Below are 23,229 nucleotides of genomic sequence, written 5' to 3'. Positions count from 1 at the left end.
CCCCTCAGGAGAAGTCGATCTCGTCACTTAAAGCCGAGCTCATCTCTCCACCAGCATTGCGTCCTTTGGCCGGAGCGAATTAACCAAGAACCGCAGTGGCCCACGGAAACCGGCGGCACATGCTTCAAGAGCACTGGCTCATACCGAGCAGCGTCGCACCCAAACCAAAGAGGAGATGCTGGCTTTCGCGCGGGCTTGAGGACGGCTCAGCTGGTACTCGATGGGCGCCAAATTCCTACTGGAAACACCGTCCCCAGCTCAAAACACTTGGGTGACGCACCTCCAAGTCTGCAAACATACTCAGCTCGGGCAGGTGAAAGCTTTCCGGCGTCACAGGCGAAACTCACGCTGGGTTGCAATAGGATCGAGTCTGCGGCAAGATGATGCAGCTCTGTGAGCAAGAGGAGCCCACGAACTCAGCCCTTACCGGCTTGAAAGAGGCATGCTCGCCATTTCTTGACGCTGCCAAAAAGGCCCCGGGCTCGTCATTCCTGCTTCCATGCACGCCAAAATCATCAGTCAAATGCACCGAGGCATCCGGAAATGTCAGGCAGTCAGTGTGGTCCGAGCACACGCAGCTGGGAGATTATGTAAAGCAATGTGAATCATGCTGAAACCTTTTCTCCGCAAACATCCGCAAGTGCCCCAAAGAATGAATGACGGTTAAATGTTAGAACCCCAAAGCCCCGTCCCCCGTCAGCAAGGCAACGGTCCCCCCCCCCCCCACCAACAAAAAAGCCTCCACCGAGCACTCAAGCGAGCAGCAAAGCTTCGATAAAGGCACAGACTTGCAGTATCCCGAAGACTACTCCGTTCACCTGGCACTGGACACAGCACAGGCTCTCTCTCTCTCCCTAGTAAGAGGTGTCCCCGCTTCAGAGGGGAGGCATAACAAACATCTCGCTGATTTATGGAGCTAAAATTCTGTAGCATCGCTTTTTCCAAGCTCTGCGCCCAAAGGACTGCGGGCTTATTGTTCCACGCTTCTTGCGAGTGGCTACAGTCCATCGGAGACGTCAACTCTTCCTCCCCTGCTCCGACCCCAACTTACCGGGCCTGGACAGAGCGAGAAACTGCGTGAGGAACCACTGGGTCCCGGACGCGGAGCAAGATCTCAGCTGGTCCGGCAGCAGGGACCGCGGGCGTCTGTGACCAGCGTCGCACGAGGTGGAATCTGGCGCAAGGTAGAGAAAGAAATAAGAGTGGCCTGCTCCTCCTGTTGACCACTTCCCTGATCAAGCATGTCCGTCCGCCCCAACACTTCCAGGAACCTGTCCCACATCGGGTCGTTTTATCTGTCCCAGCACAGACGTAGACGCCATACCCCAATAGCTTAGGGCGAGTGACCAAAGAGGCAGAGAAGTCCCCTCACTTTGCTGGGGGGTTCGGGTAGTCCGCCCTGGCCAGATTAGATTTCCAGCATCTGCAGATTAGTCTTGCGGGTGATTAGATTTAGTGTTTGTTTTTGAGGGCCCTGGTGAGACCCCACCTGGAGTACTGTGTGCAGGTCTGGTCTCCCAATCTGAGGAAGGACATTCTTGCCTTTCTTGAGAGTGGAGCGTAGGTTCACAAGGTTAATTCCCGAGATGGCGGGACTGTCATATGTTGAAAGATTGGAGCGACTGGGCTTGTATACACTGGAATTCAGAAGGATGAGAGGGGATCTGATTGAAACATGTAAGATTATTAAAGGATTGGACACGCTGGGGGCAGGAAACATCTTCCCAATGTTGGGGGGAGTCCAGAACTGGAGGCCGCAGTTTAAGAATAAAGGACAGGGTATTTCGAACGGAGTTGAGGAAAAACTTCCTCACCCAGAGAGTGGTGGATATGTGGAATGCTCTGCCCCAGAAGGCAGTGGAGGCCAAGTCTCTGGATGCATTCAAGAGAGAGTTAGATAGAGCTCTTATAGATAGCGGGGTCAAGGGATATGGGGAGAGGGCAGGAACGGGGTACTGATTGTGTATGATCAGCCATGATCACAGTGAATGGCGGTGCTGGCAGGAAGGGCTGAATGGCCGACTCCTGCAACTGCTGCCAATGGTGTGTGGGTCTGACCCGGGGGATACGGAGACGGGAACTGTGCACGGTGCTCCCGGTGTGTGGGTCTGACCCAGGGGGATACAGAGACGGGAACTGTACACGGTGCTCCCGGTGTGTGGGTCTGACCCGGGGGGATACGGAGACGGGAACTGTGCACGGTGCTCCCGGTGTGTGGGTCTGACCCGGGGGATACGGAGACGGGAACTGTGCACGGTGCTCCCGGTGTGTGGGTCTGACCCGGGGGATACGGAGACGGGAACTGTGCACGGTTCTCCCAGTGTGTGGGTCTGACTGTGCACGGTACTCCCGGTGTGTGGGTCTGACCCAGGGGGATACGGAGATGGAAACTGTGCACGGTGCTCCCGGTGTGTGGGTCTGACCCGGGGGGATACGGAGACGGGAACTGTGCACGGTGCTCCCGGTGTGTGGGTCTGACCCGGGGTTATACGGAGACGGGAACTGTGCACGGTGCTCCCGGTGTGTGGGTCTGACCCGGGGGGATACGGAGACGGGAAATGTGCACGGTGCTCCCGGTGTGTGGGTCTGACCCGGGGGGATACGGAGACGGGAACTGTGCACGGTGCTCCTGGTGTGTGGGTCTGACCCGGGGGGATACGGAGACGGGAACTGTGCACGGTGCTCCCGGTGTGTGGGTCTGACCCGGGTGGATATGGAGACGGGAACTGTGCACGGTGCTCCCGGTGTGTGGGTCTGACCCAGGGGGATACGGAGACGGGAACTGTGCACGGTGCTCCCGGTGTGTGGGTCTGACCCGGGGGGATACGGAGACGGGAACTGTGCACGGTGCTCCCGATGTGTGGGTCTGACCCAGGGGGATACGGAGACGGGAACTGTGCACGGTGCTCCCGGTGTGTGGGCCTGACCTGGGGGGATACGGAGACGGGAACTGTGCACGGTGCTCCTGATGTGTGGGTCTGACCCAGGGGGATACGGAGACGGGAACTGTGCACGGTGCTCCAGGTGTGTGGGTCTGACCCAGGGGGATACGGAGACGGGAACTGTACACGGTGCTCCCGGTGTGTGGGTCTGACCCAGGGGGATATGGAGACGGGAACTGTGCACGGTGCTCCTGGTGTGTGGGTCTGACCCAGGGGGATACGGAGACGGGAACTGTGCACGGTGCTCCTGGTGTGTGGGTCTGACCCAGGGGGATACGGAGATGGGAACTGTGAACTGTGCTCACGGTGTGTGGGTCTGACCCGGGCGGATACGGAGACGGGAACTGTGCACGGTGCTCCTGGTGTGTGGGTCTGACCCAGGGGGATACGGAGATGGGAACTGTGAACTGTGCTCACGGTGTGTGGGTCTGACCCGGGCGGATACGGAGACGGGAGCTGTGCACGGTGCTCCCGGTGTGTGGGTCTGACCCGGGGGGATACGGAGATGGAAACTGTGCACGGTGCTCCCGGTGTGTGGGTCTGACCCAGGGGGATACGGAGACGGGAACTGTGCACGGTGCTCCCGGTGTGTGGGTCTGACCCAGGGGGATACAGAGACGGGAACTGTGCACGGTGCTCCCAGAGTGTGGGTCTGACCCAGGGGGATACGGAGACGGGAACTGTGCACGGTGCTCCCGGTGTGTGGGTCTGACCCAGGAGGATACGGAGATGGGAACTGTACACGGTGCTCCCGGTGTGTGGGTCTGACCCGGAGTGATACGGAGACGGGAACTGTGCACGGTGCTCCCGGTGTGTGGGTCTGACCCGGGGGGATATGGAGACGGGAACTGTGCACGGTGCTCCCGGTGTGTGGGTCTGACCCAGGGGGATACAGAGACGGGAACTGTGCACGGTGCTCCCGGTGTGTGGGTCTGACCCGGGGGGATACGGAGATGGGAACTGTGCACGGTGCTCCCGGTGTGTGGGTCTGACCCAGGGGGATACGGAGACGGGAACTGTACACGGTGCTGCCGGTGTGAGTGGGTCTGACCCGGGGGGATACGGAGACGGGAACTGTGCACGGTGCTCCCGGTGTGTGGGTCTGACCCAGGAGGATACGGAGATGGGAACTGTACACGGTGCTCCCGGTGTGTGGGTCTGACCCGGGGGGATACGGAGACGGGAACTGTGCACGGTGCTCCCGGTGTGTGGGTCTGACCCGGGGGGATATGGAGACGGGAACTGTGCACGGTGCTCCCGGTGTGTGGGTCTGACCCAGGGGGATACAGAGACGGGAACTGTGCACGGTGCTCCCGGTGTGTGGGTCTGACCCAGGGGGATACAGAGACGGGAACTGTGCACGGTGCTCCCAGTGTGTGGGTCTGACCCAGGGGGATACGGAGACGGGAACTGTACACAGTGCTCCCGGTGTGTGGGTCTGACCCAGGGGGATACAGAGACGGGAACTGTGCACGGTGCTCCCAGTGTGTGGGTCTGACCCAGGGGGATACGGAGACGGGAACTGTACACGGTGCTCCCGGTGTGTGGGTCTGACCCGGGGGATTCGGGGACGGGAACTGTACACGGTGCTCCCGGTGTGTGGGTCTGACCCGGGGGGATACGGAGATGGGAACTGTGCACAGTGCTCCCGGTGTGTGGGTCTGACCCGGGCGGATACGGAGACGGGAACTGTGCACGGTGCTCCAGGTGTGTGGGTCTGACCCAGGGGGGATACGGAGACGGGAGCTGTGCACAGTGTTCCCGGTGTGTGTGGGTCTGACCCAGGGGGATACAGAGACGGGAACTGTGCACGGTGCTCCCAGTGTGTGGGTCTGACCCGGGGGGATACGGAGACGGGAACTGTGCACGGTGCTCCCGGTGTGTGGGTCTGACCCAGGGGGATACAGAGACGGGAACTGTGCACGGTGCTCCCGGTGTGAGTGGGTCTGACCCAGGAGGATACGGAGACGGGAACTGTGCACGGTGCTCCCGGTGTGTGGGTCTGACCCAGGGGGATACGGAGACGGGAACTGTGCACGGTGCTCCCGGTGTGTGGGTCTGACCCGGGGGGATACGGAGACGGGAACTGTGCACGGTGCTCCCGGTGTGTGGGTCTGACCCGGGGGATATGGAGACGGGAACTGTGCACGGTGCTCCCAGTGTGTGGGTCTGACCCAGTGGGATACGGAGACGGGAACTGTGCACGGTGCTCCCGGTGTGTGGGTCTGACCCTGGGGGATACGGAGATGGGAACTGTGCACGGTGCTCCCGGTGTGTGGGTCTGACCCGGGGGGGGGGGCGGGGATACGGAGACGGGAACTGTGCACGGTGCTCCCGGTGTGTGGGTCTGACCCGGGTGGATATGGAGACGGGAACTGTACACGGTGCTCCCGGTGTGTGGGTCTGACCCGGGGGATATGGAGACGTGAACTGTGCACGGTGCTCCCGGTGTGTGGGTCTGACCTGGGGGGAATACGGAGACGGGAACTGTGCACGGTGCTCCCGGTGTGTGGGTCTGACCCGGGGGATACAGAGAAGGGGACTGTCAGCACGTGTGATCAACTTACCGAGACAGCGTTGAGGTTGCAACAGCGGAAGAAGTACCGGGCGATTAACACGGCTGAGATGACAGCCAGGACAAGCTCCGCCACGGTGAACATTTGCAGAAGGAGCACAAAGGCGACCTGGGCTGTCTGATCACCAGAGCACGGAGACGGTCAGTACACGCAGAGGGGACGGGGGTCACGGAGAGGGGACGGGGTCACGGAGACGGTCAGTACACGGAGAGGGGACGGGGTCACGGAGACGGTCAGTACACGGAGAGGGGACGGGGTCACGGAGACGGTCAGTACACGGAGAGGGGACGGGGGTCACGGAGAGGGGACGGGGTCACGGAGACGGTCAGTACACGGAGAGGGGACGGGGTCACGGAGAGGGGACGGGGTCACGGAGACGGTCAGTACACGGAGAGGGGACGGGGTCACGGAGAGGGGACGGGGTCACGGAGATGGTCAGTACACGGAGAGGGGACGGGGTTCACGGAGACGGTCAGTACGCGGAGAGGGGACGGGGTCACGGAGACGGTCAGTACACGGAGAGGGGACGGGGTCACGGAGACGGTCAGTACACGGAGAGGGGACGGGGGTCACGGAGAGGGGACGGGGTCACGGAGACGGTCAGTACACGGAGAGGGGACGGGGTCATGGAGACGGTCAGTACACGGAGAGGGGACGGGGTAACGGAGATGGTCAGTACACGGAGAGGGGACGGGGTTCACGGAGACGGTCAGTACGCGGAGAGGGGACGGGGTCACGGAGACGGTCAGTACACGGAGAGGGGACGGGGTCACGGAGACGGTCAGTACACGGAGAGGGGACGGGGGTCACGGAGAGGGGACGGGGTCACGGAGACGGTCAGTACACGGAGAGGGGACGGGGTTCACGGAGACGGTCAGTACACGGAGAGGGAACGGGGTCACGGAGACGGTCAGTACACGGAGAGGGGACGGGGGTCACGGAGACGGTCAGTACACGGAGAGGGGACGTGGTCACGGAGACGGTCAGTACACAGAGAGGGGACGGGGTCACGGAGAGGGGACGGGGTCACGGAGATGGTCAGTACACGGAGAGGGGACGGGGTCACGGAGAGGGGACGGGGTCACGGAGACGGTCAGTACACGGAGAGGGGACGGGGGTCATGGAGACGGTTAGTACACGGAGAGGGGACGGGGTCACGGAGAGGGGACGGGGTCACGGAGAGGGTCAGTACACGGAGAGGGGACGGGGGTCATGGAGACGGTCAGTACATGAAGAGGGGACGGGGTCACGGAGACGGTCTGTACACGGAGAGGGGACGGGGGTCACGGAGACGGTCAGTACACGGAGAGGGGACGGGGGTCACGGAGACAGTCAGTACACGGAGAGGGGACGGGGTCACGGAGACGGTCAGTACACGGAGAGGGGACGGGGTCACGGAGACGGTCAGTACACGGAGAGGGGACGGGGATCACGGAGATGGTCTGTACAAGGAGAGGGGACGGGGTCACGGAGACGGTCAGTACACAAAGAAGGGACGGGGGTCACGGAGACGGTCAGTACGGGGTCACGGAGATGGTCAGTACACGGAGAGGGGACGGGGTCACGGAGACGGTCAGTACACGGAGAGGGGACGGGGTCACGGAGACGGTCAGTACACGGAGAGGGGACGGGGGTCACGGAGAGGGGACGGGGTCACGGAGACGGTCAGTACACGGAGAGGGGACGGGGTCACGGAGACGGTCAGTACACGGAGAGGGGACGGGGTCACGGAGACGGTCTGTACACGGAGAGGGGACGGGGGTCATGGAGACGGTCAGTACACGGAGAGGGGACGGGGTCACGGAGACGGTCAGTACACGGAGAGGGGACGGGGATCACGGAGATGGTCTGTACAAGGAGAGGGGACGGGGTCACGGAGACGGTCAGTACACAAAGAAGGGACGGGTGTCACGGAGACGGTCAGTACGGGGTCACGGAGATGGTCAGTACACGGAGAGGGGACGGGGTCACGGAGACGGTCAGTACACGGAGAGGGGACGGGGTCACGGAGACAGTCAGTACACGGAGAGGGGACGGGGGTCACGGAGAGGGGACGGGGTCACGGAGACGGTCAGTACACGGAGAGGGGACGGGGTCACGGAGAGGGGACGGGGGTCACGGAGAGGGGACGGGGTCACGGAGACGGTCAGTACACGGAGAGGGGACGGGGTTCACGGAGACGGTCAGTACACGGAGAGGGGACGGGGTCACGGAGACGGTCAGTACACGGAGAGGGGACGGGGGTCACGGAGACGGTCAGTACACGGAGAGGGGACGTGGTCACGGAGACGGTCAGTACGCAGAGAGGGGACGGGGTCACGGAGAGGGGACGAGGTCACGGAGACGGTCTGTACATGGAGTGGGGACGGAGATCACGGAGACGGTCAGTACACGGAGAGGGGATGGGGTCACGGAGACGGTCAGTACACGGAGAGGGGACGGGGTCACGGAGAGGGGACGGGGTCACGGAGACGGTCAGTACACGGAGAGGGGACGGGGGTCATGGAGACGGTCAGTACACGGAGAGGGGACGGGGTCACGGAGAGGGTCAGTACACGGAGAGGGGACGGGGGTCATGGAGACGGTCAGTACATGAAGAGGGGACGTGGTCACGGAGACGGTCTGTACACGGAGAGGGGACGGGGGTCACGGAGACGGTCAGTACACGGAGAGGGGACGGGGGTCACGGAGACAGTCAGTACACGGAGAGGGGACGGGGTCACGGAGACGGTCAGTACACGGAGAGGGGATGGGGGTCATGGAGACGGTCAGTACACGGAGAGGGGACGTGGTCACAGAGACGGTCAGTACACGGAGAGGGGACGGGGATCACCGAGATGGTCTGTACAAGGAGAGGGGACGGGGTCACGGAGACGGTCAGTACGGGGTCACGGAGACGGTCTGTACACGGAGAGGGGACAGGGTCACAGAGACGGTCTGTACACGGAGAGGGGACGGGGTCACGGAGAGGGGACAGGGTCACGGAGACGGTCCGTACACGGAGAGGGGACGGGGTCACGGAGACGGTCCGTACACAGAGAGGGGACGGGGTCACGGAGAGGGGACCGGGTCACGGAGATGGTCAGTACACGGAGAGGGGACGGGGTCACGGAGAGGGGACGGGGTCACGGAGACGGTCAGTACACGGAGAGGGGACGGGGGTCATGGAGACGGTTAGTACACGGAGAGGGGACGGGGTCACGGAGAGGGGACGGGGTCATGGAGAGGGGACGGGGTCACGGAGAGGGGACGGGGGTCATGGAGACGGTCAGTACATGAAGAGGGGACGGGGTCACGGAGACGGTCTGTACACGGAGAGGGGACGGGGGTCACGGAGACGGTCAGTACACGAAGAGGGGACGGGGGTCACGGAGACGGTCAGTACACGGAGAGGGGACGGGGTCACGGAGACGGTCAGTACACGGAGAGGGGACGGGGTCACGGAGACGGTCAGTACACGGAGAGGGGACGGGGATCACGGAGATGGTCTGTACAAGGAGAGGGGACGGGGTCACGGAGACGGTCAGTACACAAAGAAGGGACGGGGGTCACGGAGACGGTCAGTACGGGGTCACGGAGATGGTCAGTACACGGAGAGGGGACGGGGTCACGGAGACGGTCAGTACACGGAGAGGGGACGGGGTCACGGAGACGGTCAGTACACGGAGAGGGGACGGGGGTCACGGAGAGGGGACGGGGTCACGGAGACGGTCAGTACACGGAGAGGGGACGGGGTCACGGAGACGGTCAGTACACGGAGAGGGGACGGGGTCACGGAGACGGTCTGTACACGGAGAGGGGACGGGGGTCATGGAGACGGTCAGTACACGGAGAGGGGACGGGGTCACGGAGACGGTCAGTACACGGAGAGGGGACGGGGATCACGGAGATGGTCTGTACAAGGAGAGGGGACGGGGTCACGGAGACGGTCAGTACACAAAGAAGGGACGGGGGTCACGGAGACGGTCAGTACGGGGTCACGGAGATGGTCAGTACACGGAGAGGGGACGGGGTCACGGAGACGGTCAGTACACGGAGAGGGGACGGGGTCACGGAGACGGTCAGTACACGGAGAGGGGACGGGGTCACGGAGACGGTCAGTACACGGAGTGGGGACGTGGTCACGGAGACGGCCTGTACTCGGAGTGGGGACGGGGTCACGGAGACGGTCTGTACACGGAGAGGTCGGGGTCACGGATACGGTCAGTACACGGAGAGGGGACGGGGGTCACGGAGACGGTCAGTACACGGAGAGGGGATGGGGTCACGGAGACGGTCCGTACACGGAGAGGGGACGGGGTCACGGAGACGGTCTGTACACGGAGAGGGGATGGGGTCATGGAGACGGTCCGTACACGGAGAGGGGACGGGGTCACGGAGACGGTCTGTACACGGAGAGGGGACGGGGGTCACGGAGACAGTCAGTACACGGAGAGGGGACGGGGTCACGGAGACGGTCAGTACACGGAGAGGGGACGGGGGTCATGGAGACGGTCAGTACACGGAGAGGGGACGGGGTCACGGAGACGGTCAGTACACGGAGAGGGGACGGGGGTCACGGAGACGGTCTGTACACGGAGAGAGGACGGGGTCACGGAGACGGTCGGTACACGGAGAGGGGACGGGGTCACGGAGAGGGGACGGGGTCACCGAGACGGTCTGTACATGGAGTGGGGACGGAGATCACGGAGACGGTCAGTACACGGAGAGGGGATGGGGTCACGGAGACGGTCTGTAAACGGAGAGGGGACGGGGTCACGGATACGGTCTGTACACGGAGAGGGTACGGGGGTCACGGTGACGGTCTGTACACGGAGTGGGGACGTGGTCACGGAGACGGCCTGTACACGGAGTGGGGACGGGGTCACGGATATGGTCAGTACACGGAGAGGGGACGGGGTTACGGAGACGGTAAGTACACGGAGAGGGGACGGGGTCACGGAGACGGTAAGTACACGGAGAGGGGACGGGGTTACGGAGACGGTCTGTACACGGAGTGGCGACGGGGTCACGGAGACGGTCTGTACACGGAGAGGGGACGGGGTCACGGAGACGGTCAGTACACGGAGTGGGGACGTGGTCACGGAGACGGCCTGTACACGGAGTGGGGACGGGGTCACGGATATGGTCAGTCCACGGAGAGGGGTCGGGGTCACGGAGACGGTAAGTACACGGAGAGGGGACGGGGTCATGGAGACGGTCAGTACACGGAGTGGGGACGGGGTCACGGAGACGGTCAGTACACGGAGTGGGGACGGGGTCACGGAGATGGTCAGTACACGGAGAGGGGATGGGCGTCGCGGAGACGGTCTGAACACGGAGAGGGGATGGGGGTCACGGAGACGGTCTGTACACGGAGAGGGGACGGGGTCGCGGAGACGGTCAGTACACGGAGAGGGGACGGGGGTCGCGGAGACGGTCTGTACACGGAGAGGGGACGGGGTCACGGAGACGGTCAGTACACGGAGAGGGGACGGGGGTCACGGAGAGGGGACGGGGTCACGGAGACGGTCAGTACACGGAGAGGGGACGGGGTCACGGAGACGGTCAGTACACGGAGAGGGGACGGGGTCACGGAGACGGTCTGTACACGGAGAGGGGACGGGGGTCATGGAGACGGTCAGTACACGGAGAGGGGACGGGGTCACGGAGACGGTCAGTACACGGAGAGGGGACGGGGATCACGGAGATGGTCTGTACAAGGAGAGGGGACGGGGTCACGGAGACGGTCAGTACACAAAGAAGGGACGGGGGTCACGGAGACGGTCAGTACGGGGTCACGGAGATGGTCAGTACACGGAGAGCGGACGGGGTCACGGAGACGGTCAGTACACGGAGAGGGGACGGGGTCACGGAGACGGTCAGTACACGGAGAGGGGACGGGGGTCACGGAGAGGGGACGGGGTCACGGAGACGGTCAGTACACGGAGAGGGGACGGGGTCACGGAGACGGTCAGTACACGGAGAGGGGACGGGGTCACGGAGACGGTCTGTACACGGAGAGGGGACGGGGGTCATGGAGACGGTCAGTACACGGAGAGGGGACGGGGTCACGGAGACGGTCAGTACACGGAGAGGGGACGGGGATCACGGAGATGGTCTGTACAAGGAGAGGGGACGGGGTCACGGAGACGGTCAGTACACAAAGAAGGGACGGGGGTCACGGAGACGGTCAGTACGGGGTCACGGAGATGGTCAGTACACGGAGAGGGGACGGGGTCACGGAGACGGTCAGTACACGGAGAGGGGACGGGGTCACGGAGACGGTCAGTACACGGAGAGGGGACGGGGTCACGGAGACGGTCAGTACACGGAGTGGGGACGTGGTCACGGAGACGGCCTGTACTCGGAGTGGGGACGGGGTCACGGAGACGGTCTGTACACGGAGAGGTCGGGGTCACGGATACGGTCAGTACACGGAGAGGGGACGGGGTTCACGGAGACGGTCAGTACACGGAGAGGGGATGGGGTCACGGAGACGGTCCGTACACGGAGAGGGGACGGGGTCACGGAGACGGTCTGTACACGGAGAGGGGATGGGGTCATGGAGACGGTCCGTACACGGAGAGGGGACGGGGTCACGGAGACGGTCTGTACACGGAGAGGGGACGGGGGTCACGGAGACAGTCAGTACACGGAGAGGGGACGGGGTCACGGAGACGGTCAGTACACGGAGAGGGGACGGGGGTCATGGAGACGGTCAGTACACGGAGAGGGGACGGGGTCACGGAGACGGTCAGTACACGGAGAGGGGACGGGGGTCACGGAGACGGTCTGTACACGGAGAGAGGACGGGGTCACGGAGACGGTCGGTACACGGAGAGGGGACGGGGTCACGGAGAGGGGACGGGGTCACCGAGACGGTCTGTACATGGAGTGGGGACGGAGATCACGGAGACGGTCAGTACACGGAGAGGGGATGGGGTCACGGAGACGGTCTGTAAACGGAGAGGGGACGGGGTCACGGATACGGTCTGTACACGGAGAGGGTACGGGGGTCACGGTGACGGTCTGTACACGGAGTGGGGACGTGGTCACGGAGACGGCCTGTACACGGAGTGGGGACGGGGTCACGGATATGGTCAGTACACGGAGAGGGGACGGGGTTACGGAGACGGTAAGTACACGGAGAGGGGACGGGGTCACGGAGACGGTAAGTACACGGAGAGGGGACGGGGTTACGGAGACGGTCTGTACACGGAGTGGCGACGGGGTCACGGAGACGGTCTGTACACGGAGAGGGGACGGGGTCACGGAGACGGTCAGTACACGGAGTGGGGACGTGGTCACGGAGACGGCCTGTACACGGAGTGGGGACGGGGTCACGGATATGGTCAGTCCACGGAGAGGGGTCGGGGTCACGGAGACGGTAAGTACACGGAGAGGGGACGGGGTCACGGAGACGGTCAGTACACGGAGTGGGGACGGGGTCACGGAGACGGTCAGTACACGGAGTGGGGACGGGGTCACGGAGATGGTCAGTACACGGAGAGGGGATGGGCGTCGCGGAGACGGTCTGAACACGGAGAGGGGATGGGGGTCACGGAGACGGTCTGTACACGGAGAGGGGACGGGGTCGCGGAGACGGTCAGTACACGGAGAGGGGACGGGGGTCGCGGAGACGGTCTGTACACGGAGAGGGGACGGGGTCACGGAGACGGTCAGTACACGGAGAGTGGACGGGGGTCACGGAGACAGTCAGTACACGGAGATGGGACGGGGGTCACGGAGAGGGGACGGGGTCACGGAGACGGTCAGTACACGGAGATGGGACGGGGGTCACGGAGAGGGGACGGGGTCACGGAGACGGTCAGTACACGGAGAGTGGACGGGGGTCACGGAGACAGTCAGTACACGGAGATGGGACGGGGGTCACGGAGAGGGGACGGGGTCACGGAGACGGTCAGTACACGGAGATGGGACGGGGGTCACGGAGAGGGGACGGGGTCACGGAGAGGGGACGGGGTCACGGAGAGTGGACGGGGTCACGGAGAGGGGACGGGGTCACGGAGACGGTCTGTACACGGAGAGGGGATGAGGGCCACGGAGAAGGTCTGTACACGGAGAGGGGACGGGGTCACGGAGAGGGGATGGGGGTCATGGAGACGGTCCGTACACGGAGAGGTGATGGGTGTCGCGGAGACGGTCTGTACACGGAGAGGGGACGGGAGTCACGGAGACGGTCTGTACACGGAGAGGGGATGAGGGCCACGGAGAAGGTCTGTACACGGAGAGGGGACAGGGTCACGGAGACGGTCTGTACACGGAGAGGGGACGGGGTCACGGAGACAGTCTGTGCACGGGGAGGGGATGAGGGCCACGGAGAAGGTTTGTACACGGAGAGGGGACGGGGTCACGGAGAGTGGATGGGGGTCATGGAGACGGTCCGTACACTGAGAGGTGATGGGTGTCGCGGAGACGGTCTGTACACGGAGAGGGGACAGGGTCACGGAGACGGTCTGTACACGGAGAGGGGACGGGGGACGCGGAGACGGTCTGTACACGGAGAGGGGACGGGGTCATGGAGACGGTCAGTACACGGAGAGGGGACGGGGGTCACGGAGACAGTCAGTACACGGAGATGGGACGGGGGTCACGGAGAGGGGACGGGGTCACGGAGACGGTCAGTACACGGAGAGGGGACGTGGGTCACGGAGACAGTCAGTACACGGAGATGGGACGGGGGTCACGGAGAGAGGACGGTGTCACGGAGAGGGGACGGGGTCACGGAGAGGGGACGGGGTCACGGAGAGGGGACGGGGTCACGGAGACGGTCTGTACACGGAGAGGGGATGAGGGCCACGGAGAAGGTCTGTACACGGAGAGGGGACGGGGTCACGGAGAGGGGATGGGGGTCATGGAGACGGTCCGTACACGGAGAGATGATGGGTGTCGCGGAGACGGTCTGTACACGGAGAGGGGACAGGGTCACGGAGACGGTCTGTACACGGAGAGGGGACGGGGGTCACGGAGACTGTCTGTACACGGAGACGGGACGGGGGTCACGGAGACGGTCTGTACACGGAGAGGGTACGGGGTCACGGAGACGGTCCGTACACGGAGAGGGGATGGGGTCACGGAGACCGTCAGTACACAGAGAGGGGACGGGGTCACGGAGTCTGTCAGTACACGGAGAGGGGACGGGGGTCACGGAGACGGTCTGTACATGGCGGGGGTACTGGGGTCATGGAGAGGGGATGGGGAGGTGTGTCGTAGAGGGAGGGGGTGACGGAGATGGGGTGTTGGGGATGGAGCGGTGATGGGGTCGGTTAAGTGTATGGGGGAAGGTTTCACGGAGAAGTGGAGGGTTGTTGCATGGGGAAGGGGAGAGGAGTAGTTGCGGGAGGTGGTCACGGATCTGCGAAGGTGGATTACGGTGACGAGGACGGTGAGGGGGCAGCTGATGGAGGCGGGCAGGATGACGAGAAGGGTCGCTCACCGGCCGGTAGCCCCAGTGATTCCACTTGCGATGGTAGAAGGAGAGGGAGTAGGCAATGATCCCCACACCAGCCACAAGGCCACTGATGACATTGGTCCCCAGGACCACCTTCACCTGCCGGTCAGATCAGAGTCAGTCACTTACATCCTGAATGAGACCCCTGCCCTTTCCGGGGTCCCCAGATATTGTCCCGCGCAACCTCCTCCCAGGAAAGCCAGCATTTTACGCATCCCCCTGCCCTCGAGCAGAGACTGGTAGGGTGGATGCCTTTTTACCAACTCACCACCCCTCCTGTACTTCTCCCTGTCCCTTGCTCGCTTCTGAGAGGAGATGTGATTGAAACATATAAGATTGTTAAGGGATTGGACACGCTGGAGGCAGGAAACATGTTCCTGATGTTGGTGGAGTCCAGAACCAGAGGCCACAGTTTAGGAATAAGGGGTAGGCCATTTAGAACAGAGTTGAGGAAAAACTTTTTCACCCAGAGAGTGGTGGATATGTGGAATGCTCTGCCCCAGAAGGCAGCGGAGGCCAATTCTCTGGATGCTTCAAGAGAGAGTTGGATAGAGCTCTTAAAGATAGCGGAGTCAAGGGATATGGGGAGAGGGCAGGAACGGGGTCCTGATTGTGGATGATCAGCCATGATAACATTGGATGGCGGTGCTGGCTCGAAGGGCCGAATGGCCTACCCCTGCACCTATTATCCATTGCCCTTTGGGCAGCAGCGGAGACGGACAGTCTGACATCCTGGGACAACTTTACCGTAGCCAGCGCTTCAACAATTTCAGATAGCCTGCCATTCCAGTCCGTGACAAGGCCGCCCTTTCTGATGGCAAGTGTCGGTCTCTCCCTGCCTGGATGCTGAAGGACCAGATGAGCGTTCTTTGCAACATGGGCTATCAATCTGTGTGCCTGGAGGCTGATCTTACAAGGGAAACTCCACTGTTTCTCCGACAATAAACTTGACAATTGACAATAAACTGGACTGGTCAAAGAACACGGAGGCTGTCTACAAGAAGGGTCAGAGCCGTCTCTACTTCCTGAGGAGACTGAGGTCCTTTAACATCTGCCAGACGATGCTGAGGATGTTCTATGAGTCTGTGGTGGCCAGTGCTATCGTGTTTGCTGTTGTGTGCTGGGGCAGCAGGCTGAGGGTAGCAGACACCAACAGAATCAACAAACTCATTCATAAGGCCAGTGATGTTGTGGGTGTGGTACTGGACTCTCTGACAGTGGCGTCTGAAAAGAGGATGCTGTCCAAGTTGCATGCCATCTTGGACAATGTCTCCCATCCACTCCATAATGTACCGGTTAGGCACAGGAGTACATTCAGCCAGGGACTCATTCCACCGAGATGTAACACTGAGCGTCACAGGAAGTAATTCCTGCCTGTGACCATCAAACTTTACAACTCCTCCCTCGGAGTGTCAGACACCCTGAGCCAATAGGCTGGTCCGGGACTTATTTCCACTGGGCACGATTAACTTATTATTATTTAATTATTTATGGTTTTATATTTCGACACTATTCTTGGTTGTTGCGGCTGTAACGAAACCCAATTTCCCTCAGGATCAATAAAGTCTGTCTGTCTGATGTAGCAACGATACAGATGGAACTGTCGATTTGTCCGTTTGTAGATGGTACTGAAACCTGACGGAGGTGTGCACAGTGTAGGAGGTCGCCAAAGGAAACTGCGGGGTATCAATCAGCTCCAGTTTGGAGTGGAGATTTGTAATGTGGAAGATCTAACGCAAGGGGAAAGAGCGCAGTTGACGGTAGGAACATTGATGTACAGAGAGAACTTAAGATCCAAGACCAAAGTTCCCTGACATTGGCTGCGCAGGCCTTCATTAGCTGGGACGCTGAGTACGAGAAGTCACATTACAACAGTCGGACCGGACTGGGAGTATCGTGTGTCGCCCATTACAGGAATGGTGTGAAGGGGGGTTTGGAGAGGGTGCCGAAGGGGTTCACCATGGTGAGGCCTGGCTTAGAGAGTGTGGAGAAGTCAGACAAACTTGGGTTGTTTTCTCTGGAGCGTTGGAGGCCGAGGGGGGAACCAGATAAAGGTTTGTCAGATTATGGGAGGTGTAGCTAGACCAGTCAGTCTTTCTTGCCAGGGTTGAATACCAGAGGGCAGAGGTTTAAGGTGAGAGGGAGAATGTTTTTCTTTACACAGAGAGTGGTGGATACCTAGAACTCGCCAAAAGATGACCAGAACTGCTGTGAATACTCCAAGGTCGGCCTCACCAACACCTGATGCAACTTCCAACGTGACATCTCAACTCCACCGCACAACGGCTTAGTTTACGAAGGCCAATGGGCAGAAAGCCCATTGAGGAATTATGGGCCTGTGTTCCCGGGCCCCTCTGTCCCACTGCACTCTGCAGTGCCCTGTCCGGGTTTGTCCTTCCCGAGTGCCACACCTCACCCTTGTCTGCATTAAATTTCCTCTCCCATTCCCTTTCTCAGTCGGTGAGGATCGGTGATAACGCCTCTCCTCGCTCCGATAAAGGCGCACCTCAAGGGCGTGTGCTTAGCCCCACGCGCTCCTCTGTTTTCGGGCAGATGAGGCTCTTCAGCTCGTTTAGGAGCAGGGGAAACTCTGATTTCAACCCCCCGCTGGCTTGCGGCTAGACCCACTCACAGGGAAGGCTTTGGGAGTAGACAGACAGACAGACTTTATTGATCCTGGGGGAAATTAGGTTTCGTTACAGTCACACCAACCAAGAATAGTGTAGAAATATAGCAACATAAAACCATAAATAATTAAATAATAATGTTAATCGTGCCCAGTGGAAATAAGTCCAGGACCAGCCTATTGGCTCAGGGTGTCTGACACTCCGAGGGAGGAGTTGTAAAGTTTGATGGCCACAGGCAGGAATGATTTCCTGTGACGCTCAGTGTTGCATCTCGGTGGAATGAGTCTCTGGCTGAATGTACTCCTGTGCCTTACCAGTACATTATGGAGTGGATGGGAGTCATTGTCCAAGATGGCATGCAACTTGGACAACATCCTCTTTTCAGACACCACCGTCAGAGAGTCCAGTTCCACCCCCACAACATCACTGGCCTTACGAATGGGTTTGTTGAATCTGTTGGTGTCTGCTACCCTCAGCCTGCTGCCCCAGCACACAACAGCAAACACGATAGCACTGGCCACCACAGACTCGTAGAACATCCTCAGCATCGTCTGGCAGATGTTAAAGGACCTCAGTCTCCTCAGGAAATAGAGACGGCTCTGACCCTTCTTGTAGACAGCCTGAGTGTTCTTTGACCAGTCCAGTTCATTGTCAACCCCGAGGGATAAATCGAGCTGGATTCCCTGAGGCTGTCTTAGGAGGCACTCAACGCTGGCGGCTTTGCTGGGTCTCTGCCGTTCCTTTGGGTTCATCGGCCGCACGGAGAGGGACAGGCCTGCTCCACGGGGAACAGCTTGCTCTCCGTATCGAACTGACCCGGCTTGCGTACCACGTAGGTTGACTCCGGCCAACAGAGGCCTCACACAGTGTACTGCCACCAGAAAACAACATATTTCACGGTGTGGTGACTGGCGTCCGTCTGGCTCGAAGGACAGTGGGCGATGATCATCATCACAAGCCTGGTTGGAGGGTACGGAGATATGAGATGCCCATTCATCAGGATCCCCCTCTCAGCCTCACCTGAGTAGTCCAAAGGAAAGCTTATGAAGCTACACGTCTGGCACCGGCTTGGCTGCAAGGATCTGCCCGAAGGATGTTCGGTGATGTCCGGGGGTGGGGGAGGGCTCCACTCTGGATTTCCTGTCTGGGTTCACGGTCGTAGCCTCTGTCTCTCCCGGGGCTGCCCACAGGGCAGTGGGGCTACTCACTGCCCACAGGGCAGTGGGGGATCTGGTTCACGAGCACCGGGGCGTGTCCGCACACCAGTGGGCCTTCGTGCTACGTGTAGAGGGGCCAGACCTCCTCACCGTTGTTCGGCCCGAGTCCGGAGGGAGTTCAGATTCCGTGCAGGGAGGCACGGCACGAGGCTCGCTGTTGGGGAGAGGCTGTGTACGGGCAGGGAGAGACTGACACATTCAGCTCTCCTTTTCTCGAGTCAGCGGCGGAAGCTGAAAGTGACTGTGACTAGCCGACCACACCAGAAACATCAAAACAGCCCTTTTAAGGCATGTACCACTGATATTAACCCTGATTCTGATTTTTAAAAAAATTTATTCATTTACGGGATGTGGGCGTTCCCAGCTAAGCCAGCATTTATTGCCCACCCCTAGTTGCCCTTGAGAAGGTGGTGATGAGCTACCTTTTTGAACCGCTGCAGTCCCTGGGGTGTAGATACACCCACAGTGCTGTTAGAGAGGCAATTCCATGATTTTGTCCCAGTGACAATGAAGGAACGGCGTCGTGTTTCCATCAGGGTGGTGAGTGACTTGGAGGGGGATTTCCAAGTGGTGGTGTTCCCAGGGGGTCTGCTGTTCTCGTCCTTCTAGACGGTGGTAGTCGTGGGTCTGGAAGGAGCTGCCTTGAGAACTTTGGTGTGTTGCTGCAGTGCATCTTGCAGATAGTACACCCTGCTGCAACTGTTGGTCACTGGTGGGGGGATTGGACGCTTGAGGAAGGGGTACCAGTCAAGTGGGCTGCCCCGTACTGGATGGTGTCGAGCTTCTCGAGTGTTGATGGAGCTGCACTCATCCGGGCGAGAAGCGAGTACTCTAACGTACAGGCAGTCCCTGGGTTACGAACGAGTTCCGTTTCCGAGTCCGTCTTTAAGTCGGATTTGTACGCAAGTACATCTGGTATTGTTTAGCGTCAGTTAGTCAAACGTTTGACTTGGTATTTAGTATATATTTTACCTTTCTATGCATATAAAACACTTAAGAAACACATGTATTCCAATACTTAAACCACTGTGTTGCTTAGTAATAATTGTAGCTTTCATCAGGGCAGGACCTTTCACAAGCTCCATTATTTTCACTTTATCCTTTAAAATTGTTCTGATCATTGACTGACTAGCCTAAGGCTTCTCCAGTGACCGATGGTGTTTCACCTCTTTCCAAACGCATTATTATTTCCACTTGATCTTCAACCGCGATCGTTTTCCATCAACGGAACAGAAACACTGTGGGTGGCGGGTCCCAAGCTCTGCCTAAGGACCACCGCACTGAATTCCCCGGGTGCTATACTCCACCGCACTGAGACAGGCTAAATGGGACAAGTGGAGGCTGTGCTGGGTTTGGGTATTTGATCCTCCACAATATTCCACGTGGGGATTTGAACTGGAGGTGGCAGTGTTTTTTTACGATGTCGAGTTGCGAGCTCGACATAAACTCGGCACGGATGGTACGTGAGTCACTGGATGAACATCAACCTGGCAGAGGAGCGGTCTGTCACTGGATCGAACTCGGGAACCTCCGTTCTCCAGCCCGGCGCTGATCTCACAGTGCCACCAGCCGACCGGAACGCGAGGGGCGGAATCAGGCTGAATCTTACTAAGAAAAATTTAAGCCAAATCCAAAGTTACACACTCAACATAGTGTCAATGGCAACGACTTAAAATGGCGGACGGCGTCGTGATCTGACTTAAAATGGCGGACGGCATCACGATCTGACTTAAAATGGCGGACGGCATCGCGATCTCACTTAAAATGGCGGACGGCTTTCTCCTTCCTCCGTTTGTAAGTACGAGTTGTCGGTAAGTCGGACGTTCGTAACTCGGGGACTTCCTGCAGTGGGCTGTATCTCAAATCGTGTTGAATCAAACAGTCAGAGATGTGGTCCTTCATGGTACCTTGACGACATCTTTCTCAAGAGTTTGCAAAGGAGATGGTTACTGACCTCAGGAAGGGAGGGTGGGGGGGGGGGCACGCTCTTCTGCCTACATCAACAGACCCGAGGCCCGGGGAACTGAGAGCTTCAGGGATGTGTGCTTAGCCCACTGCTCTACCCTCATGACGGTGCGGCTCGGCACAGCTCAGACCATCGATAAAATTGCAGGTGACCCCAGTGCGGTTGGCAGAATCGCAGAAGGCGTCCAGGGGCGCGACAGATCGGCTGGTTGGGGGTGTAGCAACAATAACCCCTCATTCAACGTCAGCAAGACCAGCAGTATATCTTCCCGAAACTCACGCAGCCAAGGAAACCAGCAGAATTTCATCCTACACCCACAAAATGCTGGTGGAACGCAGCAGGCCAGGCAGCATCTAGAGGGAGAAGTGCTGTCGACGTTTCGGGCCAAGACCCTTCGTCAGGACTGACCGAAAGGAAAGATAGTAAGAGATTTGAAAGTAGTGGGGGGAGGGGGAAATGTGAAATGATAGAAGACCGGATGGGGTGGGCTGAAGCGGAGAGCTGGAAAGGTGATTGGCGAAAGGGATACAGAGCTGGAGAAGGGAAAAGATCATGGGACAGGAGGCCTCAGGAGAAAGAAAGGGGGAGGGGGACACCAGAGGGAGATGGAGAGCAGGCAGAGTGATGGGCAGAGAGAGGAAAAAAGGGAGGGGGAATAAATAAATCAGGGACGGGGTAAGAAGGGGAGGAGGGGCATTAATGGAAGTTAGGGAAGTCAATGTTCATGCCATCAGGTTGGAGGCTACCCAGCCGGTATATAAGGTGTTGTTCCTCCAGCCTGAGTGTGGCTTCATTTTGACAGTAGAGGAGGTCATGGATAGACATATCAGAATGGGAATGGGACGTGGAATTAAAATGTGTGGCCACTGGGAGGTCCTGCTTTCTCTGGCGGACCGAGCGTAGGTGTTCAGCGAAACGGTCTCCCAGTCTGCGTCGGGTCTCACCAACATATAAAAGGCCGCACCGGGAGCACCGGACGCAGTATACCACACCGGCCGACTCACAGGTGAAGTGTCCACCAGCATTTTGTGTGTGTTGTTGTTTGAATTTCCAGCATCTGCAGATTTCCTTATGTTTGGAGTTTCATCAAGAAACACCGGACTCCAACTCTGGTTGCACATTTGCAGACGGTACCACCGCCAAAGCGGGTCGCGTCTCAAATAATGGCCGGTTAGAACGGGGGAAGAGAACCTAGTGACGTGGGGTCCCGACAACAACCTGGAGAAAAGAGAGGGTTTCAGGGAGAGGGGATGCACACGCCCCTGCCTACGTCAACGGTGCTGAGAGCTACGGGTTCCTGCCCTGGTCTGACCGTGCAGACGTCATGGTCAAGCAAGCACACCACTCCCTCAGGCGGTCTGCCTACACTTCCCGTCGCGCCAGTAAACAGACCTACGGCCCGTTACGCCGCTGGCGTTCAGGGCCGCCACGGAGGGCCTCCATCCCCGGCGGTGTTCAAGTCTTCCCGCGTCATCCCTCTCGGTTTTCCCGACAGTCTCGGGAAATGCCGTCGCACTCAGGTGAGCGAGGAATCTACACCACTGTTTCCCTAACGGTTTTCTATCGCCAGTCGAGGCTGTTAGGGGCAGAGCTTCGGAGGACAATGGCGCCTAACGGCGACTCCTTTGCTTGCATCTTCCAAAGCAGCTCTATTTCTATCTTTCATATCTCTTTTTTATTTCCTTTTCTACGTTCTTTTGAAGGCCCTGACCTGGAGTTACACACTGAATTCAGTTCTTTGCTGGAATGGGACCCGCTGTCGAGACCTTTTCGATATGCTGAGGATGTGGCCTGGAAGACCAGAGCGCCTGATATGTCGTGGGAGTACACAGAAGATCGAAATCAGCGAGCTGGCTGTGTGCCCAGGACACACACCACCAGGTTCAGGGACAGTTATCACCCCTCAACCATCAGGAAGGAGGTACAGGAGCCTCAGCGCCCAGACCACCAGGTTCAGGAACAGTTATCACCCCTCAACCATCAGGAAGGAGGTACAGGAGCCTCAGCGCCCAGACCACCAGGTTCAGGAACAGTTATCACCCCTCAACCATCAGGAAGGAGGTACAGGAGCCTCAGGACCCACACCACCAGGTTCAGGGACAGTTATTACCCCTGAACCATCAGGAAGGAGGTACAGGAACCTCAGGACTCACACCACCAGGTTCAGGGACAGTTATCACCCCTCAACCATCAGGAAGGAGGTACAGGAGCCTCAGGACCCACACCACCAGGTTCAGGGACAGTTATCACACCTCAACCATCAGGAAGGAGGTACAGGAGCCCCAGGACCCACACCACCAGGTTCAGGAACAGTTATCACCCCTCAACCATCAGGAAGGAGGTACAGGAACCTCAGGACCCACACCACCAGGTTCAGGGACAGTTATCACCCCTCAAACATCAGGAAGGAGGTACAAGAGCCTCAGGAACCACGCCACCAGGTTCAG

At 59.7% G+C, this 23,229-nt stretch overlaps 1 protein-coding gene across 2 annotated transcripts in view; it reads right to left on the bottom strand.

The window, feature by feature from the left end:
- Window positions 1-5,423: 5,423 nt before the first annotated feature.
- LOC132390577 (membrane-spanning 4-domains subfamily A member 15-like) overlaps window positions 5,424-23,229 on the bottom strand; it is a 164,074-nt gene continuing 146,268 nt past the window's right edge. For both annotated transcript variants that reach the window (XM_059963187.1, XM_059963186.1), the window contains exons 5-6: window positions 14,958-15,071; window positions 5,424-5,635 (exon numbers count right to left, since the gene is read on the bottom strand). In XM_059963187.1, the coding sequence (XP_059819170.1) occupies window positions 5,501-5,635; window positions 14,958-15,071 (249 nt within the window). In that variant the 3' untranslated portion in view covers window positions 5,424-5,500. The remainder of the gene's footprint in view (window positions 5,636-14,957; window positions 15,072-23,229) is intronic.

The sequence above is a fragment of the Hypanus sabinus genome, unplaced genomic scaffold (genome assembly GCF_030144855.1).
Source record: "Hypanus sabinus isolate sHypSab1 unplaced genomic scaffold, sHypSab1.hap1 scaffold_962, whole genome shotgun sequence".
Classification (NCBI taxonomy): Eukaryota; Metazoa; Chordata; class Chondrichthyes; order Myliobatiformes; family Dasyatidae; genus Hypanus; species Hypanus sabinus.
This window is presented reverse-complemented; position numbering and strand designations above follow the sequence as displayed.